Source organism: Phalangium opilio, unplaced genomic scaffold (assembly GCF_054372755.1).
Source record: "Phalangium opilio isolate 3A_F unplaced genomic scaffold, DU_Popi_V2 ptg000344l_1, whole genome shotgun sequence".
Taxonomy (NCBI): domain Eukaryota; kingdom Metazoa; phylum Arthropoda; class Arachnida; order Opiliones; family Phalangiidae; genus Phalangium; species Phalangium opilio.
In genome coordinates this window covers 263,775-289,179 of record NW_028324227.1, presented here as the reverse complement: position 1 = coordinate 289,179, position 25,405 = coordinate 263,775, and the positions used below count along the sequence as shown (strand labels likewise).

The 25,405-nt window shown below is 41.1% G+C and overlaps 2 protein-coding genes and 1 long non-coding RNA gene across 5 annotated transcripts in view; 1 reads left to right on the top strand and 2 right to left on the bottom strand.

The window, feature by feature from the left end:
* LOC149609891 (unconventional myosin-Ie-like) overlaps positions 1 to 10,536 on the bottom strand; it is a 34,881-nt gene extending 24,345 nt beyond the window's left edge. Inside the window, exons 1-3 of the mRNA XM_089860080.1 lie at positions 9,962 to 10,536; positions 5,766 to 5,891; positions 2,559 to 2,648 (exon numbers count right to left, since the gene is read on the bottom strand). Of these exons, the coding sequence (XP_089716206.1) occupies positions 2,559 to 2,648; positions 5,766 to 5,891; positions 9,962 to 9,964 (219 nt within the window). The 5' untranslated portion in view covers positions 9,965 to 10,536. The remainder of the gene's footprint in view (positions 1 to 2,558; positions 2,649 to 5,765; positions 5,892 to 9,961) is intronic.
* Positions 1 to 25,405, top strand: part of Ih (hyperpolarization activated cyclic nucleotide gated potassium channel Ih) — a 76,971-nt gene that overhangs the window by 24,472 nt on the left and 27,094 nt on the right. The gene's annotated exons all lie outside the window — the stretch shown is intronic.
* LOC149609892 (uncharacterized) lies at positions 3,448 to 5,754 on the bottom strand. 2 transcript variants are annotated; one of them, XR_016376943.1, is made up of 3 exons: positions 4,144 to 5,750; positions 3,846 to 4,080; positions 3,448 to 3,730 (listed from the first exon to the last, which is right to left on the bottom strand). It is a non-coding gene; the product is annotated as an uncharacterized LOC149609892 (long non-coding RNA). The 2 variants fall into 2 exon arrangements; XR_016376942.1 differs by having other exon boundaries at positions 3,448 to 4,080; positions 4,144 to 5,754.

Here is a 25,405-nt window from a genome sequence, read left to right as displayed (position 1 = left end):
AACGGTTAGGTTTTAAACAACTGCGACGGATTTTTAATTAAAAGAAGAGTGTGAAAGGGAGGGGCTTTATTTTAATTAGACCCCCTACATCACGTGTAACCCCCACCCCACCCCCACTCCGATTCCCTAGAGAGGGGGGGGGGAGAAAGAGACAAGTGTCCCTCCTCCCAATCAAAGAAGAATGAACCCCGGAGACAATAGCCTTTGGAAATAAACCCCTAAGCCTATACTTAATCGAGATCCTCTGCCGGGGCCCCATATACAAAAGAGAATTGAAACGGGGATGGGGGCGGGGGCGGTTTGGAGGGGGAAAAAGCGTGGTGGTGTACGTGCACCGCGATACAGAATATCATTCCCGCTTCTTTTTCTCCGTTGTTTCCAAAAAGTACCCTCACTTTCGCTAAGCCTCGGCCAAACCCGCCCGCATCACCTGAGAAACTCCAGGCCCTAATTTTGACGACTTCTCCGTGCAATCACGGACTTTCTATTTCTAAATAGGACCGGCACTTAGTAATTAAGGATTGTATACTCAGTCGGAGAGAGAGATGAAGCCCGTTTTAATCCTACGGAGGGAATGTTCATGAAGATTCTCTCTTAATTAATCGAGCCTCGGTTAATTGTTTTAACGCCCCACTAGGTTGGAAAGGGGATGAAAAGGACTATACTAACGTTTTGGAGCATTTTGCTCATTTCCCGTCCCTGTTAGGGTTTATAAGGTCCCCCTTCGTTTAGGTAAGATTCTGACGAAATGACTAGTCAGTGGGTAAATGGTATCTGGGAAGGCTTGATTTCGGGCTTAACGCCGCAGCCAAGATGGACGCGAGAAAGATTCGCTGTCGAGAAGATTGGACTCGAGCAGCGCGAAAACTCGTTAATTAGGGAGAGACACTAAATCTATCTAACCAAAGAATCGAGTAGTCTTTTTTTGTGTTGGGCTAGTTCCTGAGGGCTAGTTGCTGAGAATATATGGCCGTCCAGGCTAATTCTATCCATGGTCTGTTCTTGATTAAAGCTGCGGCCAATAATAGCCTATGGTACTCTAGTTGCAAGGAGCGTTATTGATATAGCGGAGGACAAATACTTACTTAGGCGCCTTCTTGATTGCCAACTTAGTAGATTTAGATGGACTCGCAAACTAGTTTCGTGGCTATCCGAATTTTGCGCCAACATGAATTAAGTAAACTCGGTATTGAACCCAAAAGGTCATTGGGAAAAATAAATCTAAAAATATTCAGGGGGTCATTTATCTAAAGGGATTAAAGAACGTCCGTCAGTTGACCAAAGTTGTAATTGGAATGGCTGTCATATCTGGTGCGGTTGGATTTAAATTGGCTATTTGCCCGGGACAGCTAGCGCTCTCACTGGCAGGCAGCCCTTCCAGGCCAGAGTGTAATCCCGAGAAAGAAAAATTACCTAGGAAGATGGGTTGTCCCCTTGGGGGGCTGTACCCGCGACAGAAAGACATTCGACTCGGGACCCCGGCAACCTCTTTTCTCTTTTTTCTCTCTCTCCTTTTACTAACTTTTGATGACACGTTCATTCTCAATCTTTCAGTAGTTTTGGGGGTTTGGGGTTGGGGGCGGAATTGGCTTTGAGGGGGGAGCGGCATCATCTTTTACCCTATTGATTTATTAGGCTTAACCCCGAGGTAAGTAACTTCCGCCGCCAAAGATGAATTCGAGACTAACGAGGCTTTTGACGTCATCGGGGATGAAAGGTAACCCCTTTGGCCATATATGGATACTCCGGAACGCCACACGGACATAAGGGTCTGTTCCCAATAAGGGGGGGTGGTTGCCGGAAGAGCCATTACTTTGACCAGTATAGGCGCGAGATAGGAGATTAAAGGGATTGCAAAAAGGACATCGGCGGGTGGGTAAAAATTATTTGAAATACGTCACAGACACCACGTGATACCAAGATACAAAGGCTCCTCATGGAGTGGGACTAGTTAACATCTGTCCTTGTTTTTCCGCGAGATTGCAGCGCCAATTTCCATGAAGTGGTAGTTTTCGAAATAAAACGAACTAAGCTCCTTTGAACCACGCCTCTCCTTGGTCACGTGCCTCTGACGTATTTCAAAGACTTTACAGCCCCTTTAAGACTAGGATTCTAGTGTATCAAGCTCATTCGCCGTTTAATTTTACATCTAGTTCGTATTAGGTTTTATTTTCACCTTTCGGAATTTTCCCCTTGGTTTTTTTAGGCCTTTTTTAATCAGAAAATTGCAAAGTTTGAAAATAAAACTAAGAAAAAAGAAAAGACGCTTTTATTTAAAATACAATGTTTTCGAGGCTCTTTCAGGCCACGCAATTTTTTGATAAGGTTAAATTAAGGCGAGTCTTTCTTAAGGCGAGAAAGACGTCATTAGCGTTTCTATTATATTCACAACCCCCCCCCCCCTATTCTAAACTCTAAAGCTCCCTATCTAAAAATGAAACTAAGAAGAAACGTGAAGGTATAACAAAAGGGGAATTAAGCTTTAGTTTTTCACTCTCCGCATGCACTTCACTTGAGAAGTGAATTTATTATTTATTTTTTCATTTAATTGTACGTACCGCTCCTTGGTAATGTTCCACTTCTTTCTCTGTGAAATAATTCACGTGTTTGAAGGGATTAACGGAAATCAGAACGGGTCCGATGTAAGTCTGAAAATCTGGCGTTAAGGAAAAATGGAAAATTCTTTCTCCACCAGGAAAAATGAGTTTCGCTTGCGTCCGAGGTTCTCTCATCTTTAAAGAGCTTTTTCGAGGAGAGACCCCTGACCCCCCCACCACCATTTCTTTTGATTTATGGCCTCAAACTTAACCCCGCAAATCTTAACCCTCGGAATTGCCAAGAAAAAGAGTCCAGACTTCCTTATACTAGGCCTAGATGTTGTCGTATAGCTCGGCTCGCTAATGCAGTTTCTTTGTTATAATATCATCCCAAGCACCGAAATCAAATAAATTTAGACGCGTCACGCAACCAACCTTAGTATTAATTACCTATTTTATTTTATAGGTAATTCTAGACTCCGTTTTGTTTTCCCCCTCCCCTCCCCGTGTTCCACTATACTAACAGAGAATATTAGCTGAAATTGTCATTAAATTTAATTAATAATTTGCTTAATTAGAAGCGAAATAAGTTTTCAATGTATTTCCTACGGCCCCTTGCTGGGTGTCTTCCCCTCAACACAAAAACTTAAAAACACCATATCTTTTAAACCGTAATAGATAGAACTGATTTTAAACTAGTTTTAGATATGTTGCGAATTTAAGGCGCTCCAGTTTCGTCTCTAGGAAAGAAGAATAAGAAGAAAAGACTCATTTTGGAAAGTTTTGCAAAGGTTAAGCGAACGTAACGTTTGCTTTTAAGGTGTACAGCTACCATTATATAGTTCTTCTTTCAGGGTAAAATGGACTTTTCAAAAGTTTCATTGCCGAGAGTAAAGAAAGGAACTCTGAATAAAATGAACTATTTTCTTTATTGGCCTCTGGAAATGTTTGTTTATCAAACCCCGTCCGTGGCTTCAAAGTTTTAATTAAATAGCAAAGTTTTATACAAAGCCCTGCAGTGCCTAATGCAGGTTTACGGGGATGTTTTAGCCGAGTAACGCCGCCAATTTAGGAAGGTCGTTTAGGCTTAGCTACGGATACTTTTAAATTTTAGGTCTATTTCGTATATAGGTACGAAGATTATTTGAAAGCGTAAATACGTTTGAAGAATATGAATTCCGTCTCTTTAGGATCTGGAAAATGTTATAAAATATTTTACGAGTCTAGATTTTAGAAAGGGGCGTGGCAGGAGAGAGAGAGAAAAGCTTTTTAGCCACATCGTACATACGATGGGACTTATAGTTTTACCCGAGTAGTAGTGGTAGTAGTATTAGTAATTTAGTAACGGGCGTTGGCGATATTTGATTCTCTTTGCCAAGCAGCCATTGAAAAACTATTCCCTCTGACCGGTATATTTATTGTAGTAGGGATAGCGAGAGTACGTAAACGACGTGGCTTAATTATGGGCTAGACCATCTTGTTCTTTTAGGTTTTCATCGCCGTTGAGCTAGCCATCTGGCTCTTATACATTAGCTTTAAAAATCTGAAAATATATATATATATATAGAGGAGCGTAGTAGGTAATTCAAAGTATAAGTTCTACAACCTAAATATAAACGATGCTATTTCGCTGAAATGCGGCAAAAACCTTGTTCAAACGTTACTCGCTTAAAATTGACCTACATTTTGTAATTCGGGGATTGCGTAGTTGGGGGCTATTTGATTGTCCGGTCACGTGCCACGGCTATAAAAACGTCATCGCTCTTTCCGGAAAATAAAAAACAAGAAAATATTTCTCAATATTTTTAGTCAAATTGAGCTAGTCCAGCTAAGCTCTGACGTCAACTTTAAACACGCCAAGAATATTAAATAAGATACCCCTGAATTTTGATTCATTACGTCACGCTTATACTCTAGGAGAACCCTGGAATTCGGGGCTGCTATTAAGGGGGGGATTATCGTCCCGTCCAAGCCGCTAAAAGAGTAGAATTTTAATTGGGGGAGGGGGGAGTTCCGAACAATTTTCGTCCTAAAACTGTAAAAAGAAATATAATAATAATGACATAATTTTATACTTATACAAAAAAGACGTCAGTTTAGCCATTATTTAGTAGCCACGTGACCAAACTCTGAACGTAATTAAAAAGTATATCTCCCTGGATGGCGGGCGCGTTAAGCCTATTGTGCACGGTCCCTCGAGAGCCAGGCTTAATCAGAGCTAGCAGACTGTGATTTACTCGGATTTTTTTTCCCCCCTAAACCTTGGTAGCCTAGTTTTTGTTGACAAATTACACCCAGGTAACTCGTAAAATTCGTGAGTGGGGGGCCAAGGGGGGGGTGCCCCTTATTCAAAGGCATCTCGTCGGCGCCGAGAAAAGCGAAGAAAAACGTTGTAACTACGTAAATAACGTAACCAAAATAAATATGACGATCAACTTTAGAAATTTGGCTTCTCTCCACTCCGGAGTAAAACCTCTTTTGTCTTTTAAAACTATAAGCTTTCGAACACTCCCCAAATTATAACAATGGCTCATACGCAACCAATATAGACGATTCGTTTATCCCGTTTTAAAGGCAATTATTAGAGGTATTTAGTATTTGTGTCAATCGCTCTTATGGATACGACGTTACTTGGGCGAAAGTGAAGCGGTTCGTTGAACTAACGCTATTATTGTGGAGAAGGCTTCTTGATAAAGGATAATAACGGCTGTTTTTACTGTACTCCATCCCAAGTTTAATCTACAATACGGTATAAAGCGGAAATTATAGTTTTTTAAGCTATCAGTTTCAAATAACCTTAGTTAGTTTTTCTGGCGTGAAAAAATGAAAATGAAAAACCGCGAGAACTATGAATAAATAATATTTAACGACGGGGGAAATAAACACGGGTCTAAATTTCCATACAGATGTTAATTAACATCGTCTGAACCACCGCGACAAAACTGGTTTCCATCCAGCAGAGAAAATGTAGGCGAATTTAGGCTTCTGACGTCACCGGACGGAGGTCGATGACGCAGCCCTTTTTTTAACCCACCGTATGACGAAGTAATTTGTCATCCAGGTGGATATGACTAAAATATACCCCTAAGTATTACCAGAACATTTTTTTACCAAGCCATTTGGGTGGTAAATAGAAGAATATTTGCAGTTTTGGGATTATGAAGAATAGTTTACCGTTAGACCCGTTACGCTCTGTTAGTTCTGTAGTTAGTATAGTTAAAAGGATACGAATATTTGGTCGTCCATGTAGCGTTTCTTTAGGTTTTCCACGATGGACTCCTCGTTGATTTTGGCCAGCAAAACCATATCGTCCACACCGCTTCGTTTAACATTTTGACTTTGCCAATGGTACACCTAAAATTAAATTAAATGCGTCAAATTAAATGATACTAAACTTAATCAACTCTCTCTCCCCTCTCTCTCTCTCTCTCTCTCTCTCAAATTAATGAAGAAATTGAAAATAATCTCTCCGCCCCTGTTTCCACCCTACTAAATAAAATCGCTCAAGCAAAATAAAACTAATTAGACCAAAACTTTTCCTTAACGAAAGCGCGCGATTTATAAGGGGGGGAGGGGGCGGATACTTGGCGTATTTTAAGATCTATCTTGATTGAAAATATAAATATTATTCTTTCAAGTATCCGATCCCTTTGGTTGGTTGGATAAAAAAGGGCCTGCCGCGTTTTGTGGTCATTTAAAGAATTACGATTTTACTGTTCATTTCCTCGTGAATTTTGTAATTAAACTCAGAAGAAGGTATTAACAACCGCGCTTCCTAGATATTGTATAATAATCGCGTATTGAAGAATATTATTTAATATTTTTCAAGGATGAAAACGCGTAGGTAACGGTCGGTGACCAAGAAATTCAAATCCGAACTCTTTGACCATTCGTAACGGGCCGTGTTTATACGCTTAGTTTAGCTTAGTGTTGTCTAAAGGCGTTATAGTATAGACTAGTGGCAGCCCGTGTTATTTCTCTATTGAGTTTAATACTGTCAAAGGCGGAATGCTGCCATTACTCTATGGCCCGGAAAGAAAAAGAAGTCGCGATGCGTCGGAATTTCTTCGGGTGAATTACGTCAGAGCTATTATTTTGGCGCGAAAGGGTCGTACTCGTACAGTACTCTTATTTATACGAAAAGCGGATGAAGATGTCCTACTTCCGGTTCCGTCGTCGCCGCCTCTGAACGGGGATAGACCATGCAGGAAAAGGAACTGTTTTTATCGCGTATATGTATATATAGATATAGATAGCTTCTTTATGGGACCAGGGAGTAGTCTACTACTCCCTGATGGGACAGAGACGGGCCATTTTCCGAGTGTCAACTATAGGCTTTTCCGGATATGCCTCCCATTCTGATAAAAGCTTAAACTTTAGCATCTTCTTAGAGAAGAAGTAATTATACAAATAAATGAATATTTTAAGATGGAACAAATGTCCTTTCACCAGGCCAACAACAACAACATCTCGCCTTAATTTATCACATCCCCCTTTCCGTCAGAGGTCAAAGGTTCAACGTATTAAGGAATATTCGCCAGCCTGCTAGACGCGCCCCTCAAACACGTACGCACGCCTGAACCGCGGAGATCAAAGTGTATACCCTTAGAGAGGGAACAGACACCTTCGCAAACAAAACCGTTATAGACAAAACCAAAATGATTGTTATTCGATATTTAAACATTCTTACATTTTACCAGGAACCCCCCCCCTCCCCGCAGTCGTTATTTCAAACGCCTCGAAAAAGGAGAAAACTTTAAAAGGCCCCCCACTCGAATATTTTTGCTTGTTGGGGCGTTGGGGTTGGGGGGGGGTTTCGATTTAAAGGTATTTGATAGTGGCGCGGTAGGAGCAGGAGTGGGATTTTAAAAGCAAAGGCGGAACAAAGAAGTTTCCGGAAAAGGGAATCGTACTCGGGAAGAGTTCATTACGTGGGAATCCCCCTTAATCAAACCCACAAATGTAAGAACGCGAATAGCCCGAACGAAATGCGCTTGGATATAGGCTTTGCCCACCTTTTCTGGAAGCATTACCTCGGACTAATATTAAAATTGAAACAAGCCGTTTCAAAGACAACCAGCCTCCTGGTTTAATTTTATCAAAATCTGTCCCCCCGACCCCGACCCCGACCGACTCTGGCTAGATCCCATTAATAAAAGGAGGCTTCGATCATTTTTCATTAATTCTTTCGCTATAGAAAATGCGATTTTAAAAGAGAGAATCTCACGAAATGCGATTATTTCAAGGCGCGCAGAATTAAGCGCAAATTTCGACGCTTCTTTTATTATTAGATTATTAAGAATCCCTGGGATCTACAAATCTCGACTGGGACTTCATCTTTGATCGCCATATCCATAGATAGATCTGCTGAAGAAGTGCATGACGGAATAAAATTAGCGCTCTGCCGCCTGAGTTTCGCCATTTTTAGAAACTAGCCCAAGGATTGACGCTCCTCTTAGTAACGAGAATGCCTCAACTTCCTCAGATACGAGGTCTGCTTTTGAAAGCGTAGATATTCATCTTTTAATTTAAAACTCGAGATAATTTTATCAGAAATTGCATTTAATTGCGCATCTGATATCTTTAGAAAGAAATCCGAAGGAAACGACGAAATTGCTCATTTTTAAGCCAATCAGGCTGATCAGAAAGATTGTATCTAAGCTCTTATTATTTCATAAAAAGGAAACTAAGTTTCCTAAAGTTGTGAAATGAAATTAGTATTTTAAGAGAAAAGTACAAGCGAAAAAAAGGGTTGGATTTTATAATTAATTTTTACTTTCAAGATTAATCTTAGTCGATTGATGTAACAGCCACCAAGTGATAACACGTGCTTCTATATAAAGTGGGTTTCAAGCCCCTCCCCTTCTCCCCCCCCGGCCGTGTGGGTACACCAAGCGTATCGTGCAACCAACAAAAAAAAATCCCCAAAATGCAGATTCATTTGACCTTGACGAATTCAAGCAGTTTTTTTTCTCCTTCAATTCAAAAAAAAAACCAAAATAAGATAATAATAAGAAGTATCAAAGTGAGCGAACTCTAGCGAACGATTAAACTGAACGAAAGTAGAACGTATACAGAAAACAATTCTTTAACCATCAAAGTTTAGTTTGTCAAAATGTCTAATATGAAGCGAACCGTTCAATTCCCAAAGTTTAATCTTCTCGAGTTCAGTCAACGCGAAACACGCTACATTGATTTAAGTTGCCAAGACATAAACGCCGCCCGAGTTCAACCACGTCGAGCTAACAAATTAAAAACTAATTCAAATCTTTGAGCTGGGCCATCACCCGCGTCAAAATCACCTCAACGGAGCATGCGCCATTCAACCATTCTTTGTAATGTAGGACTTGAACTTAAATAAATAAGGCACTATTTTAATATAACAATTCCCAGGGTTCATACAAACCTGGAAATCTCATGGAAAATTTGTTGTTTTCCAAAAGTTGTATGAACCCTGATTCCGGGACTGTGGATGAACTCTAGGACGTCGTAACTCGGGTCCTTTAAAGGCTTCCACATCATAGCTATGCTAATTGACCTCAATCTATATAACGGTCCCAAGTATTTGATAATCCATCGATTAAGCGCGGCTCCAGCTTCATTAACTGGGGTGACAATATAGACAAACTAAAGGAACTGGTGAGATGATTTACTCGGACATATTTGGATGGTATTATTCCATAATTCTTATCTATCGCCCCGCTTTGTAGAACAATTATCAACCAAGATAAAAAGAAAGAGGTGTTATCAGTAATATTTTTATCGCGGAATATTGCGTGGTTTTAACTTGTCGAGTAACCTTTTAAGGATATGAATTATGGTCACGCTGTACGAAAGCGAAAACCTCGACTTAAATTTAATGAATAGCGTTAAACAAAGAAGGCCATTGAGCGTGCGCCAACCCCCCCCCCCCAAGCCCCCCTCGCCAGCCAAAACCTAAACCCCAGAACGCGTTGAAAAATATAGTGCCTTAATTGTTAATTTGAAAGCGTTTTAAAGTGACACGCTCTTTTCGCGAAACCACGCAGCCCCTAATTAGAAATTTCGCCAAAATAACGAGTTTTCAAAAATATTTTTTTATGTTATAACCTTGTAAGAGACGTTGTTGACTCAACTACACGCGTTAAGAACATCGACTTAATCATGATTCACCGATCAATTTGGTGACGAAGATTAGACTTATGTATTTGGAACAACCGAACTAGTTAAAACCGAGTGAAAAAGTTGTATGGCGAGTCCTTAAACGCCGGAACCTTTATAGACCATCCACCACCCACGTGATCAGCTGACCCCGTACATGGCAGCGAAACGCAATCTCGGAGATGATATAAACTGCGCGGCTTAAAACGAACCGAGGCTTACCACCGCCCCTTAAATAACATTTATCTCCTTTCCCTAGCGTAATAATTAAGAAATAGGCTTACCATTTCGAACACTATGTCTGTCCCGCCGAGTTGACCAATGTGTGTGTCCTGTGGTTGAAAAAGCGATATCCAAATACGATGGTAACTTTAAAGGTAACAACGCGCTTATGGAGGGACTTTAGTTTTAGTTTGAATTGAACAACACTAACCCATATTTTAGTTAAGCCTTATTTAGCGAGAGAGTAACGTCGCTAGCGCGGCAGTGTCACTACACGCGGAGTGTATAATATGATCGTATACTTTGAGGAAAGTACAGTTTGAGGCGAGCGCCGCGAGTCACGGTGGGTAGAAAGTTGGGACGGGGGGGGAAGGGAATCCGCCTAACCTAGCCCCTAGCTGACTGACTAGTACGAGTTGACGTCACTACTCACTTCCCCGTAATCTCTCGAGGACGACTCGCCCTTTTTATCCGCCAGAAGGGATCGTGCCTAAAGATAAACTTGTTTCTTTTCGGGCTTCTTATCGCTAATCTCTATACGTCGTCCCTTTCTCCTTTTCTTAATTGGATCTTTGCAAATTGGGGAAGCTATAAATTAACCTTTCCTAGTTACTTTAATATCAATTAGTTTCACGTGTATCGTTAAAAACCGTTATTCCCGTCTGTTTAGCAGCGTGGCGACCAAATATTTGGTTTATACTCCCTTCAATCAGCTCCTGACGAGGGGTTCTTCACTCCTCGTAATTGATAGTGACAATTTAGGATCTACTCTGATCAATCTTGAACGTAATATTACTAGTTCAAGGAAAATATACGTTTTAAACCTCGATAGAGCTCCATCTTTTTGTCCGAGTTACGTCTCTGGATTTATTTATTTATTTTTTTTGTCTTTTATACCAAAGGCGCTTAGCTACTTAACGAAGCGGAAGAATTCGTCGGGCTTTAGCCCTTCTTTGACGAAAAAGTTTTGGGGAAAAGAGAGTTAAGAATTTGCGGGCTTACTCATCCGGATCGAGGAGAGACGAGAGAGAGAGAGAGAGTGAATCCGATCCCAGATTTTAAGAAGATTAGTTTTTGGCGCGCTCACCCCCACTCTTTCTCGCCACGCGGGATTTTAATCGTTTAAGAAGGGATAGAAGCAACCGGAGTTTGCCACTCTCCCTTTGTTAGAAACCACGTAGAGTTTGTTTAGAAAGGCGAGGCAAATTGCGATTGGAACAAAACTATCCTGAGATTGTTGGAAATCACGCGCCAGTACGTTTACAAAGTTTTCCCGCCAAAAATTTGATATTCTCGTATAGCTTTTCCAGAGTAAGGTCTCGCGGCGCGCGCAACTAGGTCAGTCAGGGTCAGGGTGGACGGAATTTATTAGGGGCGAAAGTGAATAAATGGCGCGACATATTTCAAAACAATATTATAACCCATTTTTATTCGCCCTATTCCTTTTTAAGGCGCGTAAACTGAATAAACTTAAGAAAAACGTGTGTAAATTGTCTAGGAGAATCTTCTTTGTATATCCGTTGATCAACGGATCAAATTTGCCATTTCTAAGCTTATCGAAAGTAGGTACTAAAGGAATCGAATGAAATCAATAATGGCCCTGGGCAACCGCCGAGGGCCGTCCGGGACTTGAAAAATACCTACAATTGTACGGAGCTGGATATCTACAGAAAGAAGACTAAAATTGAATCCATTTCACTCCCGGGGGACCCCCCTTCTTCCAATCTTTAGATTTCATACACGAGAACAGATTGCTGGAGGGGAGGGGGTTTGAATGGCGGGGGGGGGGGAGAGGCAAAAATCCATTTCAATTTATATGAAATTAGATTTCTCTAGCAGATGGCGCCCCCGATTTGTGTCTCTTTTTTCTTTCCTTGTTATTTTCTTATAACTTCGGATATGTCTTTAGTGGGTGTTTTTGGAAGGCGAACGGCCATAAGGACTAGCTCCCTCTATCAACTTTGCCAGTCAGGATCGCGCTAATAAACCATAGAGATCCCAAGACCAAGGAGACCCGATTCGTTTGACCGGTCCCGCGCACGTAAAAAAGTATATACCCCTTTATAATTAGCGTAATTAGTATAACGGTTAATTCCGTTGCCTTCCGAGGGTGAGTGACTCGCCCCTCGAAAGTTTTCTTCCGACACTTAAAAAAAAAAAACATTGACTAATTAAATTTTCTCCGCATTTATTTTGAGAAATGTTTTTGCCGGGAAGGGGGGCCGGCTTTCAACTCGAGTTGGATGTATTCTCTTTGCCTATATTAAAAGCCTTTAGCTTTGCACGCTCTCCCCCCGGGGGAGGGGGGACCTAGGGTGGGGGGTTGATCTTTTGACTATACACCTGTTCGTTGTCATAGCAACGATAGCGCGCCCTTTTTCTACTACTAGGCCAGTAAAGGCTCGCTCTGCCCTATACAGTCCAAATGGGGAAAGATTGACCAGCTTTCGAGTGACCAGCAGCGGCGAGTCGGGACGTCCCCGTCGGATGGTGGTGTTGTCAGCTCGAGGACCATCCACATGTTCAGTTTTACCATCCGCTCTTCGGAACTAGATCCATTTTAGTATAGCTTAATTAAAAGTTTGGCGCGACCAATTAAGTGTATAAATCGGATTAGAAGAAGATGAAGAATTCATTGCGCGGTTTGGGTTCTCCGATCGCCTTCTTCCGGCGTTCGGGTGGACACCGAAGGCGACATTCGGCGCACGGAACCACTAGGTATGAACTAGTGGCTCGGCCCGGACAGGGAACCGGTCCTCTTCCCGAAGCTAGGGGTGCTCGAGAAATAAGAAACGCCGGACATGCAACTCAGTAAGATTTGTTCGAGACTAAAAAATTCAAGATCAAAATAATTAAAAATAATAACAATGAGAACTAATTTGGCAGCCTGTAATTAATTAATTAATCGCTTCATTTTCTTTGCTTATTTTTCTCTCTCGAAGAAATATATACCTGGAAGTTGAAAAAAACTCGAAATTCGAAATTAATATAATTGAAAACGATTTAATGAGCGCGTTTTTCCGATCACCCCAGCTATGTTCACGAGCACTAATCACTAGCATCTCTCTTTTTCTTTCTTTCTGTTCAATTTTTTTTTACAAACTTCCGGCACTTTCTACAACTTTTTCAACCCTTCATTTTGAATAATATTTGAATATGGCTAGAAATTCATTTATTTATTAATTTTTCGATCACCCTATGAGAATCGTTTAGTCATTTTACTCTTTGAGAGTCTTAGCTTCCGCCTATAAATTTTGGGGGTCTTTTAGCTAATTCTTGTCTCTTGAATGACGCCTTGTTATAAAATCGTGAAAATACACTTTGTTTTAAATTAAAATAAATACCCAGCAGTTTACAATTCAGTATCTCGTCCACGAAAAAAGCGTAAAGGGTTAAAATCGAGTGAGAGAGAGTGAGAGTGAGAGTGAGACGGGGAAGTAGACCAGTCGGCGGCGCTGAACGTGCCATCCTCACCCGGAATTGACGCTACATTTGAGGCTCTCACGCCCCCATTATTCTACTGGCAATTTTAGGCAGTTCTCGGGAAGACGCTGCGCTGTTCCAATATTGCATCCAAAAATAGGTCTATATAGAGGTTCTCCCCCCCCCCCCCGACCCTTAAATCGATCAAAATGTAATAGTTGAATTGTGACCGTACATGCCTAGTCATTTCGTCCCAACCAAGTACGTCCCGCGCCCCAAGTTGCACGCGCGACCCCTTTGTTTTTCTAATAGCCACGAGTCGCCATTCTCGTCTTTAATATTTATCCTATTATTTCGTTCAAATATCAGTGACCCCCCCCCTTTAAGAGATTTACGATCTGATGATAAAGAGAATAACTATACAGAAATAAATAAATAAACCTAAACAAAACATCGTGCACCTTAACGTAATGCTATGAGAGCGAATCAGAGAGTCCCAAGTGTAGGCTCTCCCGCAACAGTAATTTGTCGCTGGTGGGTATACTGCGTGCACTGTAATTGAATTGACGTTGAAGCGAGAGATGCCCCGAACAGAAACCTCAAAGTAATGAATGTTATAATAAGCGGAAGGAAAAAATAAATGAAAAATATAGAAAACAGTTGCCGACTAAAAAAAATAAAGCTAGGGATCCTAGTTGAGATAGCCGCGGGAGCAGAATTGAGGATGAAAGCTTTCTATACTCTGCAGAGTTTCCAAGTCATTTCCTCGTAGCATAATGGGCCATCCCCCAGCCCCTTCCTTCCTCCCAGACACACACAGACACAAACACCAAGCAAGCACGCTTCTTGCCATTTTAACTTGGAAAGAAGAGAGATTTCATTGGCGAGTATAACGTTCTCTTTCGGTTTGATCCCTTTTTATCCATTTCCCCAGCTCTTGAGCTTCTATTTTTGCTCTTCAATTGTTTTTATTATTTTTCGGGATCCCTAGCTTCCGCCTCCCTACCCCCCTGCCCCCCCCGGGGGCTTATCTTCAGTTATTTCTTTTTATTATCCATCGACTCCGGCCCTTCCTGGATCCTGGAGCGAGTGCGCGCGCGGCCCCTTTCCTAAGGAAAAAGCATACCATTGTCAAAGGCGGGGGGCCCCTTTCAAATCGGAGACCTAGACGGCTCTCGTGGTCAGCATTCAAGATGAAAAAATGTTTATAGTTCCGTATCAAATTCAAAGTACTGTACGCGTTTGGCTGCGGTCGAATTGGGCGCTGACGCCGGTGCAGCGCCAATTAGGCTTAAAGCTAGTATAGACTAATGGCACCCCATGTATTTCCCCATAGAGCTTAATACAGTCGAAGGTAGAGGTCTGCCATTACTCTATAGGCTGTAACATATCTTCGAGTGGCTTCGAAAAGCTGCGCCTTCATTTAAGCGAGCTTAAACCGGCGTCGTACTCTCTTATCTAAAGCCATCTCATCTCGCTTCTTATTCTTTTGCCAAACACCCACCCTTATCACCACCCTTTTTTAAAGTAGGCCTTTCCTAATGTTTAACTCGTAGTAATCAACTTGTAATTTCGTGGGGAGTGCATGGGGCTAGCTTTGACCCGTACTGAAATGGTTTCTTGAGCGGCTGATGGGGGGAGTATGGCGAGGTGCACTGGTCATCTCCGGGGACTGGTTGCATGCGCGGGTTACTTGAGTGGAAGTATAATAGCTCGGTGCTGGATGCGAAATGATTTTGACGCGAGGCTGCTAAAGATACTCTTTCTCGCTTGGGCCATCCTAATCTTTGGGGCCTACGAAAGATTTAAGGCGACGTGACGCGAATGCCCGAAATTATTCCGACTTCTACTGGATCCCCGCAGAAACGAGATACCATCTGCGCCACTAGGCTCTTTAAAGCTCGCCAAATCTATTCTCTTTCTCTTCTGTAGTATTACTCTTTAGAAATGTTGTAAGAAGCTTAAAATTGAACGCCCCAAGTATATATACGCTTTACAAGGAACCATTTTGAACGTATAAGCTGCCCCCGTCGCCTCGGAGAAAGTTTCAAAAATAATGAGCGCGCTTAAGCTCACGTCCGTCAATGCATCAGACAGTGTTTCTAGGCTCCCCCCCTCTCTCTCTCGCTCTATAGAGAGAGAATGCATGTTGAAAATACAATGTAGCGTAAGACCGGCAATTATTAAGTATATCCTTAATGTCCTCGTGTCTCCCTCCCTCGTGAAGGGACATTTGTAATATATCTTTTAGGACAGCTATAGTCGCTCGCTTCCACCACGGACAATCCAATTTAATTATTCAAAAAGGGCGGAAATGTTTTTACTCCATCCTTCGAGATGTCATTTTCATAATAGACTTTCACTAGCTTCGTAATGGAAATTTTTAATTCGCCTCTTTTTTGCTTCTTCTACGACCTCGCCATCGTATGGTGGCTTTGATGGCGCTAGTTTAAATATCTGGCTTCAAAATTAAAAGACACTAAGCCTCGGCTCGGCTCCTAAACGAAGATAACCTTTGACATTTTAAAACGCGGACGGCGTCCAAACTTTTTACGATCCATTTGTTGGTAGTAGTATCAAGTGAAATTATCACTCTCTCACTCCTTTTGGCAACTTTTTTATTAGCGCGTGGTGGTGTTGCTGTACAAGTACTTAACGTATAAGTACTCGTCAGCGCCTGATGATGGGGTTTCTGCAGCTAGGCGCGATTTCGGTTTGACCTTCTAGGTCCGAAATATATCGTGTCCAGCGACCATTTGCACCGAGACTCTTCTACACGACTCGGTTGATGTTTTTTGTTCTTAGTTTCGCGAAACGTTCTATACCCTGTAATAATGGTTCTTTTTTCTAAAAACCCGAAAAGATGATTTTTGCAGCGTTCAAAAATAAATAGAAAAAAGTAGGCTGGCAGGGGGGGGTTGTAAATGAGCCCCCAATGTCCAGCTACAGACAGCGCCTATTGACTCAAACGCCCTGCAGGGAAGAGAGAGAGAGAGAGGTCAAAGAGAGGGATAGCGAATAATATAAAGATTCGATCACGTTCAACACGATTTGCCTTTACTCTCTTATTCTTTCTTTCTTTGAAAGAGACTGATATTTACTGTTTTTCTGTCCACTATCCGGTGCCATAGTTCAGTTCGGGGGGGGGGAGAATGATTCTTTTTTCAAAGGGCCGCTTGTGTGTGTGCTTTCATCGTTCGGACCATTAACCAATAGGATTTCTTCAGTAAACAACTCGCTTTCAGACCTATAGGAAAGCTTTATGGATTTATTCTTTTTCTTCTTTCCTTCCTATTCCCTGGCCGCTCTCTTTCTGACAAACGCTTTTCTTTACAAACCAAGTTTCAATCTTAAATTGGCCCTAACTTTAATTCTACAATTAGTAGGATTAATTAGCGTGAAACTGTACGTTCGGTCAAGTAATTTCACCGCCCGTAACTTCGCCTACGTTCGCTAGTAGATAGAGAAAAATCGGAGATAGAGTAATGGCTCCGCGTTAAATAAGAAAACTATATACAGCAGTGACCCAATCAAAGTTATCGTTTGTCAAAAGAAGAGTTCCCGAAATTTCCGTCATGACGATTCTGTGGTTAAAATTGTCTGGGGAAATTTGTCGTTAGATATAACCACGACAAGTTTTTTCGAGAGTATTCCGCTCGAAACTTATAGTAGCTTTAAAGGCCGACTTGCAGCGTGGCGAAAAGAGTTCTAGCGAACTGAAAACCGAGCATCGAGTCTAACAATGGAGTAGCGACTGTGCTGATTTTCGAATCCCCGCTGGAGTAAAAGATGGAAGGGTTCTAGCTAACTGAAAACCGTGCCGAATGTGGTTCTAGCGAACTGAAGATACGCAATGGAGAATTTTCTTCGGAGGAAAGCAAAAATTCGAGAGGAAATAAATTTAAAAGGATTTCTATTGTTCGCTAGAACCATATTGCATGGCTTTCAGTTAGCGGGAACCCTTCCAACTTTTGACCCCCAGCGGGGATTCGAAAATCAGGACGGTCGCTCAGTCCATCGTTAGTCTCGATTAGCTCGGTTTTGAGTTCGCTAGAAGTTCCCTTTTCGCTGCTGGAAGTCGGCCTTTAAGTCGGCGGCAGTCTCTTTTCGGACGTTTTATTTTGACGTGGAAATTGGTTTAGCGCGACATTTTGAGAGGAACCTTGTTAACGTCGAGATTTTTGTCGGTTCACGTCCTTTTTTGGAGTTTCTTTTTTATTATTATTTTCCGCAAAGGAGCTTACCAGTAATACCGTTAAAAGTCCGGAGCAGACGGAGACAGCGTCAATCTTTTCAAAGCCGAAATTAAATTGGTCGCGCAGTTGAGTCCCGAATTGCTTTAAGCCAAGAACGTGTCTCGAATCTCGTTGCGCCATTCTTAAAATCCACTGGTTTCTTATTGGCTCTTGGTTAAACGGCGGGACCGCGACGAGCTCGTAAAATCTTCTTCCATTTTGTACCCTTCCCCCCCCCCAAGAATCGGCCGAGGAATTTAGCATTCTCTCAATGATTGGGAGCAATTCGTTAATAATTTAGGATATCGCCTTTTCGGATCGATTCCTTAATTAATACGGGAATTTCAAATTAGGAATACATTCGAATGAAATTCGCTAAATTTCTAAAATGTTTGGGGGATCAATTATTTAAATAATTCAATTCTCAAAGTATAATTCATTCGTTTAAATTTAGAAACTATTCCTGAACGTTTAAATGAAATTCAAAAGCGCGGGCCGCCGCTTATCTATGACATTGTACAATATGTTGTAAAATAAAATGGCCTCATTTTTTTGTCAGTGAAAGCCAGGCTTCGTTTATACGGACGCTGTTAATAAAATTAGGCTTAGCTTTCTAGTTTTAGAAAATAATTAAAAGCGCCTGAAATTGAATATTTGATTCGTTTCGGATAAGAACTTCACTGGGAATACGTAATGCGCGGTTAATCCGATTTAAGCTTAGTGAAATGCTTATTTTATAATTAACGGTGTTCCATTTTGTTTTTCAAATAGAAACTGTAAAGGCATTTCATCCAAACCCCCTCCACCCTTAAGGAAAAATACCTCTGGTTTTAAATTTAAACAAACTTAATTAAGGCTTTGTTTGGTGAGCTTTAGGCCTCATCTAGTCTTTTTGTATAGGGCAAATCACCGTAGACATCAGAAATGAATTGAAACAAAGCGTATAGACTCTACGCAGCCGGCGAGACTAGCTCGGCGAAATCGAACCGGACGAGAGATTATAATTCTGTTGATTATGTCAAAGGGGGGTGGGGTTCATTTCCCCAAAGGGGGTTTGCGTAGATTTAATTAAGCCTTTGACGACTGAAGAGACGAACCCTGGCGGGTACCTATACCTGCATGCACCAGCTCTCGATTAAACCAATCAAAATCGTTCTTGAGCCTGCCAATAAATTTCTCCCTCCCGAATAAGTTTGATTAACATCGCGTGTAGTACCACCACGAGATTCATTGGTAATTAAGGCCAGTAATTAAACGTGACCACTTCGGGTATTGGCCATCCATCCACCACTAACTCACTCCTCTCTCGAAGATGTCCAAATGAACATAAGTACTTGTGTGTTTGGGTGGGGGGAGTTTGGAGCTGTGGTTAATTGTTTGGAGTCATATTCTCATTGAAAAAGTTGTATAAGTGATGGGAATGGCGTAATTACACCTCAAGGGAGGGGGTGCTGGGGTCGCTTGTCTGAGAAGAATATTTGCCCAAACCCAAGAGTCGGGCCTCCCAGCTCGTCGAGTTTGTCGACAGTTTAATGTCAGTACCGCAGTTATTGATGTTGATTCCAAAACACCAGAATCCCCGGAGGGAATGGGAGTCCCCAATTCCAGCTTTAATTATTGTCCCCCCCCCACTCTTCGCCGCCGCTAATGTAAACTCCAGTTTAAACTCTATCGGCGCAGGGTGATGACGATCAATTTTAGTGAAGTGCACGCTGGAAGTCCTGAACTCGCGTCTTCAAATCTAAGTGCAGTTTCGCATTGGTTGTTGTAATTTGAGGTCTTAAACTAATATCGAGTGATGTCGCACTAACTTAGGGCAGCTAGGGAGAGACGTACAACTTATGTTGGCTGTCTACCGAGCGAGCGAGCCAGCAATCCGCTCTTAATTCTATATGGGTATTATAATCGAAAGGGGATTGATTAAGGGGGCTCGGTCTAGTGGGGGGGGGGTCAGGCGGGTCTGTATCGCGCTGCGGATAGATTTATCTGGCTGGGGGATTTGTCAGGGAAGAGACTCGAGCTTTTCATAAAGCTCTTGTCGTAAAAGGCCTTTACACTTTCCGACCTATAGCCCAAGGTACGCTCCGACTCCGACTCCGAGCTATAGGAGGAATCGATAGGGCACGTCGATCGGATTAAAGGTAGATAACGTACCTGGACCCTAATTTCTTTTTTTCAAAAATGGCCACGTTGACTCGTCTTTTGTTCTATTATGTTCGGGACAACGGAAAAAGCCTAATACGATCGAGGGTCACTTTTGACCACCGCCACCAAAAATCGGCTCCACCCTATTTTTGGCCCAATTCTAATACTAACTCTTCTCCATTTCTATATGGCGCTAAAAATCTCTGAAACGGAAAAATTGGGAGGAGTTAAGTGATATATACAGTGATATATTTCGATACCGCGCGCGCCCCAACAATTGCCCAAAAACTTATTTCATTTTTCATTTTCGGGGACATTGTCGGGAGAACGTTCTATCTTTCCTCGAGAAAAAGGTCCAGCAAAATCCCTCCATGGTTTTTTGATACTCGACTAATTGTCCAACGCTACTAATTACTTTGTCCCGAACGTTGGTCGAAAGAGGCCGCGGCCGGCCAGATGAGAAAATGTATTAATGAAATATTTGACCGATAATCTAGCTGTTAGTATACTGTTTTTCAAATTTCCTTTTAGCAGGCAGGCGGGTAGACGTACTTAATGGGCTTCCGGCTTGGTCAGTAGTTCATCCTGTCCGAGGCCTTTTATTACCTCGAGGTCGGAAAAATAGCCCCCTCGATCGCCTCTACCCCCCCCTTCCCCCTTCCTTATTTTGACGTTTAATAACTCGATAAGGTCAGGCTTTTTTTGGAAATTGGGTTAAGGTAGTAGCTGGTAAACGCCTGCCTTATTTTACCCACGAGCCTTAACACGGTATTACTCGTATTTCATTGGACGCGGTGCACCCCCGGGTAGACGTTGAATTGAACCGAATTAAACTAATGGATCGGCCTAGCTTTTAACGCGCGCGGCCCGGCCTTGTTTTACACAGAGCCTGGGCAATTTTACCTGGTTTACAAATTAATATTTATCGAGTTTATTATAAATCGCGTGCACTCGGAAATATATATCATTTTAAATACTATAATTGCGGCAATATTAGGTTTAACCGGGTCAGAATCAATTACTTTGTGGTTTTAAACAGGGTTGCCACAGTACCTGGAAAACCTTTTGGAAAAGTCAGGGAATTTTGAAAATTTCAGAAATGTCAGGGAAGAGTCAGGGAATTTGATTTTAGTTGGTAAAATATCTGGGAATAAGTCTTTATTGAAAGAGTAATGAAAGTTTCTCCTCTAGAACAATCCTTAAAAATGTCTGGAATTGTTTTTGTAAAGTAAATGCTCTCTAAAATAATCTCTTAGAGTTATATTTATGGTTAAAATGTTTCTTATTTATTTTGGTGCAACAAATACATTGGAAAACTTAATGTAGATCGAGTTTATTTAAACATTTACACTTGAAACGTGCTATAAATATTCACACTTTCGGCCCCAAAAAGGTCAGGGAAAATCTCAGAAAAAGGTCAGGGAAAATCTCAGAAAAAGGTCAGGGAATTTGGTTGTGAAAATTCAGTGGCAACCCTGTTAAATATGTGCCATTCGATTTCTGTATATATCTCGTGAATTCCGGTAGACTACTTTAAAGTCCTATTCCCCCCCCCCCACACACACACCTTTCCAACGTTACTAATTACTTTGAGTGATTTTAAACGGAATTAGGGAAAATAATAGAAAGCTAGTGAATGCATTAAGAGCCTGCGCGCCTATAACAAACGTATTCCTTTATTCCTATTTATATGTATATAGTCTCCTGGGAAATTTGTATAAATTATTTAAGCTTCGGCGGCTATAGTTCTATTAATAACTATAACACCCGTAAACATCGCGTACTATAGTTATATCAAAGGGAATAAATTAATCATTTTTGCCTTGTCGTAAATCTTAATGGATTCCTACCCACCTACCTACCTACCCAGGCTGTACGTACCCACCCACCTTTCCAACGAGTTAAAGGCAGGCGCTGAAATTGATCTTTTAATCATTAAGTGGGAAAGGCGCGAATGGAAAAGCGGCCAACTTTAGCCGAAGTAGTCTGTCAGAGAAAAGGTTAAAACGCGGAAGTTGAATTAACAAAGAGCTTTTCTATAGTGTGTTACAATCTGGATTATATTATAGTCCGTGTACGAAGTTCGTTGACAATGTGTGTGTCCCCCCCCCCCAACCTTAAAAGTCACGCCGCTATCATTTGACCGAATGTTTAGAAATTAAAGGGTTCGGATATCGCTTCCATAAAGAATCTCTTTCAAAGTTTTGAAGACTTATTTGCGTGTCTCGATCCCTGCTCAACTTTATGCATCTTTCTCGGGTTTTGGTTTAAAATTAGATTTTCTCGATCTTGCCAGATTTATTTTAGCTCGGAGATTCGCCTTCCGACCAATACACGGATATGTTTATTTAAAATTTTACGAGTTCTTTTACGCGGCTACATTTTGAAAGATGGGGGAGTGATATTTTTCGTGTTATTTTAATGTCACTCATTTGATTTTTTTATAGTTCTTTTGCGAGTTAAATTAGCGTAATTAAATTTAAAAATTTAAAAATTTAAAACATTTAGATAAGTTTTAAAGACAAATCGCGGAACTTTTTTCCAACCAACTTAATTAATTTTTTAAATTAAAATTACGCGTTGAAACGTCGCGTTTAAATTTAATTAGCCCCGATTTAATTAATTTTAAATTAAAGTTTTATATTCGGATGATACTGTTGGGGGCAGATGGCGTTAAATACGCGCTCACTTAGACCCGTCTTTGATCGGTTTCCTTTTTGGAAACGAATCGATATACAAAATCCCAGTATCAGAGTTCAGTAAAAGCAAACCCATCCGAACCTAGATTGAAACACCCTCGAGTGTAGTATCGCGCGTGCTGAAGACTCGCGTTGACACCAGAAATCCATAGATATCGAAAAGCTATATTATCATTAAAGTATCTACTTGTCGACTGAGAAAGGGGGGGGGATTTCTTTCCGTATATTAATATGTTTTTAATATCTATGTTCGGGTCAGAGAAAAGTAAAAAGCCGTGTTTTTCTATCGGACAGATTTTGTTAAAACACTTTCTGATTTATTTTTTTTTCTGCTTCTTCTCGAGTTGGCTTTTACGTTTACACGCTATTTCCTATAAATATCCGAAAAAGAGAAAAATGTTCTCCGGGATTTAAAGAATTTCCCGTCATACATCGCGGCCTAGTATATATAGAAAGCGCATTTTTTACATTTTGAAAAAAAGTCAACTTTTATCATTTAAACTTTTTTAAACTCGATTTTCGTTTCTTTTCATAAAATGCAACCCCTTTTTTATAATCTCAAAATTTACATAATTTCTATATATTTCTTTGGAATAATATTTAAATTAGGATGAAAATTTATTTAATAGGGTTTCAAAATATTTATGGTCGTGGTGATCGTGGTGGTAGTGGTCTCTTCCTGGTTTTTGATTCTCTATTAAGCCTAGGTCGATTTACCGAAACATTTCTTTATCAGCTTAAAAAATAAAATAGAGGCTGTAAAAAAGAGCTTGAAGAAGTCATTCACTAGCTATGGTTTTTCTAGATTATATTAAAATGGGTCCATACCATTAGACGGTAGATATTGCTTAGAGTAAAAGTCCCGAGTTTCATAAGAGTGGACCAGATATGAATCGAGATATCAATTGCCCTGTAACGTCACTTCATCGCGAACGCGGGTGCTTAGCGGGTGAAACATTTCTACAGGCGCTCGTAGCAAATACAAGGAGGACTTCACCCTAAAAGTTGGCTTTCCCCTTTGTCATACTCAAAACTAAACGAATCATGAATATTCACGCCTTAAATTAATATTAGTTAAAAGCGACGCCTAAATCAACTCTCGAATTAAAAAAAGACCAAGGACCGTTTGCCGAGTAAGATAATATTAACTTGACTGGGGCCAAAAAAAAAAAAAAATTGGAACCAATTCTGAAATTCGAAACTCAAAGTTCTCTCACCGCTCAATGCAATTGAAAGTTAATCATTTGAAGTTTCTGTTGTACAAATTGTCACTTAACGCCACTGCACGGAAGGTTTAAAATGACTTCAAATTATGGGGGTTTATGTATGGAGAGCTAAAAATTAATCGACTCCATATTAATTAAACGCGGCCTATCCAGGATACGACGAGTGATTGCTAACTTTATCGTGAATGATTAAGAGTGCAGCGCCTTAATAAGTAAGGCTTCGCGTCTCGTTATGCTTGAAATTGAATCCTGGATAAGTTTTCGAAGAGAAGATTCTCTGGTTACAGCTACTGCGCCCGCTTACAAAGTTTTATCTTGAAAGGAAAGGAAAAAAAGATAATAAAAAATGGGGCCCTAGCTGGCCCGTGCGAAGAATGAGAGAAAGACGCTCCAATCCGAAGGAAATCGGGAGCGAAAGGTGCACTGGATAAAATCTGAGGTTTACCTAAGAGATTTAATCCTCCCGAAAACGATGCCTCCCAGATCTCGAAGAAAAGGGAGAAACTCTCTCTCTCTCTCTCCCTCTCTCTCCAATCCTATCCTCGCTGCCGCACTCGGAAAGTATTAAAGATGAACTCTGATTTTTCTACAGTTCATCAATTGGATCAATCGAATAAGTTCAATTCTTTTTTAAGCAAATTTACTAAAGGGAGAATGAAATGACTCTTATTTTTACGAGCCTCCAAAGTTAAGTGTTAAAAATCATAAGTAACATTCTAAGTATAAGTGAGACGCTACCCCAAGTTGATCATTCTGCTTAATTACTCGGCCCCTGTTTGTGGTAGCCGCATGTTTTTAGTATGGTTGGATGGGGGACAAATTTAACTATAACATACTCAAAGGACATCCCCGTATCTCTTAAAGAACCAGAGTTATGAGCCTCCAAAGTTGCGTGTAACGCTATTCCTATGGAATAAGTTTGTGAACGTTTCACTTAATTACTCTCGACTATAAAACCCTATATTTCCATGAAAAAATACCTATAAATATTTTCGAAATCCGTCTGGGGGCCCTGGAAGAAGTGTACTTAAGGTCTTGGGGGGAGGTTTGAAAATTAAAATTACTGTGAGATATTTCTATCAATGTAATGGTGTAAAAACCCCGAGGTAGAAGGGGTGTTCGGTGACGACAATCCTCTGTATTCATTGGGGTAAAGGTTTCGAGGTTATTGTTCAACCCCCCCCCTGCTTTTTTCTTATTGGGGGGGCCTTGGCTTCTTTGACTTCCCCCTTCTCATTATTTTTCTTCTTAAGTTATCGATCCGAGTTTGGCGTGTCGTGGAAAGAAACATTTATTCGATCCAATGAAGACCGCGTGTCGCCATCGATTGCCGATTCATCAAGATGCGAGCGAGAGAAAGAGAGAGTATTTCCCCCGTCGCGTTCAGTCATCCAACCTTTAATGGAAGGAAAGCCTCCACTCCCTTCCTTTTATCCTCATTTTCCTTACCGCTTTTATATTGAACGCTCTTTGACTTTCGTTCGACGCCGAGTCGGTAATAAAGTTCAGGCCTAGATGAATATATTTGCTTATTTTGGCTCCTCGCTCGCGCCTATTAACCGAGCGTCTTCGAATATATGAAAATTGCGTGATAAAGGATGATGCGCTCCGTAGCGGTTTTCATAGTTTTAAAAATTTTCTTCCCGGTTTAAATATGCCGCGAAAGCGTATTTAGATGGTTTTGTAACCTATATAGGTCTATACGTCAAGGTCCTATAGTAGGATTCTACCGTAATCTAGACACCCTGACGCCATACAACGTTTCAAAGTATTTATTT